A 2,500-nucleotide genomic window follows, 5' to 3' on the forward strand; every position below is an offset into this window, starting at 1 on the left:
TATGAGAGAAACCCTTGTATATTTAAGTCACTTTCATTTTGGGTTTACCTTTATGTACAGGTGATATCATATCCATTCCTAGCATATCCATTCATCATATGGAGTTACAGGAAGGTAAGTTTGTTCAGGAACTAGCCAGGGAAGGTGAAAATGGCAAACTTTCTCTCTGTTGGATCATTAAAGAAGCTATAGTCCAGAGCTGGTTCTGATCGCTAAGAGAGGCCTAGAGATGAGGTCACCTAGGGGCTAGGAAGGAGGGAAAGGAATGACAACATGCTTTCCTGCTCCAGGGTAGTGTCTCACACTGGAAAATAAATGCTCCACCACTAACTAACTAACTAACTAACTCACTAACTAACTAACTTAAAAGCTGCTCCACACATGTAAGAGGAAGGGGCTCCCTGACACCTGCTCCCAGGGCTTAGGTGGGCCAGGATTGATCAGGTTCTTCATACCCGCTTATTTACTCGCAGGGAGATACCCCTCAAGGCGGCGAGGAAAAGAGTTTGCTGTCAATGACAGGAAAGTATGAACGTCTCTTTGAAAGGGCGGTGGTTGGGGAATGCTGCTAATGTGCTGCCAACCCCCACCTGTGCAAGGGTACTCACAATGTCACTGTCATCGCCGCACCGCACACTCAGATCAGAGCCTTGCAGGGTCTTCCAGGCAGCCGATCTGGGCAGATCCACCGACAGAACCTGTAGCAGCCAGGATGCCACATGAATGCCCCAAATTTGGGCCGAGGAAGGGGCCAAAGGAGCTTTGCCAACAAGCCAAATTCGGACGCAAGTTTTTTCAAGAGTTCTAATAATTCCAGCTTTAAAGTGATAGTAGGTATATCAAAAGGACGAATACATTACAGACCCTCTAGGAGCCTGGATGTTCTTTCTGTAGGGAAGGTCCTGCCAGTGGGACTGGGTTCAGTCACCCTCCTGTCTCCCGTCTATATGTGGGAGTTTATGGAAGATGCGTGTGGGTGTATGAAGCCAATGGCAGGAGGAGTGGGTTAGGGAAATGGCGCTGTTATGGTTTGAATTTTGTCCCCTCCCCAAAGTCAGAGTCCTGGCCCCCATTACTTTAGAATGTGGCCTTACTTAGAAACAAGTTCTTTGCTGATGTAATTAGCTTAGATGAAGTCATACTGGAGTAGAGTGGGGCTCTAAGCCAATATGACTGGAGTCCTTATAAGAAGAAGAGAGGAGAGAATGCCCTGTGAAGACATAGAAACACTCAGGGAGGAGACAGCTTTGTGACAACAGAGGCAGAGATGTGCAGGATGCGCCCACAAGCCAAGGAATGCCAAGATGTTCAAGGAATGTCAGCAACCACCAGAAGCCAGGAGAAAAGCATGGACCAAGTTCTTCCTTAGAGCTTGGAAGAGGAACTTCTGGACTTGATTCCGGACTTCCAGCCTCCAGAACTCTGAGAAAATACGTTTCTGTCGTTTCAAGCTCTCCCTCCCCCACTCCCCCCCATCAGTGGTAACTTGTTATGTCAGCCCCAGGAAACAAACAGATCCTATGAATTAACCACAGTTTGGACATTTGGCTTGTTTGGATTGGACAGGTTTACTCCTGGAGAGGAACATGGGTCTTGGTCGAGGGTTTTAGCAAGATCTCCATTCCCTGAGCACAGTGGACTGGTTCAGGAATGAGGACCTGATCACAGCTGAATGAATCAGTCCTTTGTCTCTAGAAACTTTAGAATCAGGAGAGAAAGAGTCATCTGGAGAGACTTGGGGACTGCTGTCCGCAGCCATCTCACCACGTGAATGATGGAGGCGAAAAGCTGATCTGCTGTACAAGACAGGAAGGCTGCCGTTGGGTATTGGTGAAAGTTAGAAAATAGAAGGCAACAGGACGAGGTGTGCTAAACCGCAGGGCCAGTTAATGACCAGTCAGAGGACACAGTGGGGCAGGGGCTGCTCACGATTCCTGGGTCACATCCCTCCCGGAGCTGCCCTGCACTCGTGTCTGCGTGAAAACAAAATACCTTGGCGTCTCGGATCACGTGGAACTTCAGATACTCCTTCAGCTTGTCCTGGTTGCCTTGGTTGAACAGGAAGTCCTGCTGCTCCCGGGGTAGGGCTTGGAGGGCTTGGTCGGAGGGCCAGAAGAGAGTGACCGGGGTGTGGATGGGTTCTGTGATGAGGCTCAGCAAACCAGCATCCTGAAACACAGGGCCAGTCACATGCTCAGCCAAACCCAGCGGTGCGGACTAAAGGCAGCTGGGGTCCCCTCCTTGCCCACCCCGTGACCCAGCCAGAAACTAGAGGCCCACACTCCAGCCATTTGGACCCTCATTTTCTTTTCTTTCTTTTTTTTCCTTTTTCTTTTATTGGACCCTCATTTTCTTAGAAAGCAAAACAGGAAGTCAAACTCTGGGCTTGTGTTAATAGGAAAATAAACTTCAGTGAGTACCTTTAAAAAATTTATTTTTGCTTCTCTTGCCCAAATATTTTATTTTCTGGAAAACCCATTTAGCACTTGTCTCGTATTTC

General features: G+C 48.4%; 1 protein-coding gene across 1 annotated transcript in view; it reads right to left on the reverse strand.

The window, feature by feature from the left end:
- The window catches only part of STAB2 (stabilin 2), a 165,518-nt gene that overhangs the window by 72,454 nt on the left and 90,564 nt on the right, over positions 1-2,500 (reverse strand). Inside the window, 2 exon segments of the mRNA XM_006769396.2 lie at positions 591-698; positions 1,993-2,169. Coding sequence (XP_006769459.1) covers positions 591-698; positions 1,993-2,169 — 285 coding nt within the window.

This window comes from Myotis davidii, unplaced genomic scaffold, assembly GCF_000327345.1.
Source record: "Myotis davidii unplaced genomic scaffold, ASM32734v1 scaffold120, whole genome shotgun sequence".
Taxonomy (NCBI): Eukaryota; Metazoa; Chordata; class Mammalia; order Chiroptera; family Vespertilionidae; genus Myotis; species Myotis davidii.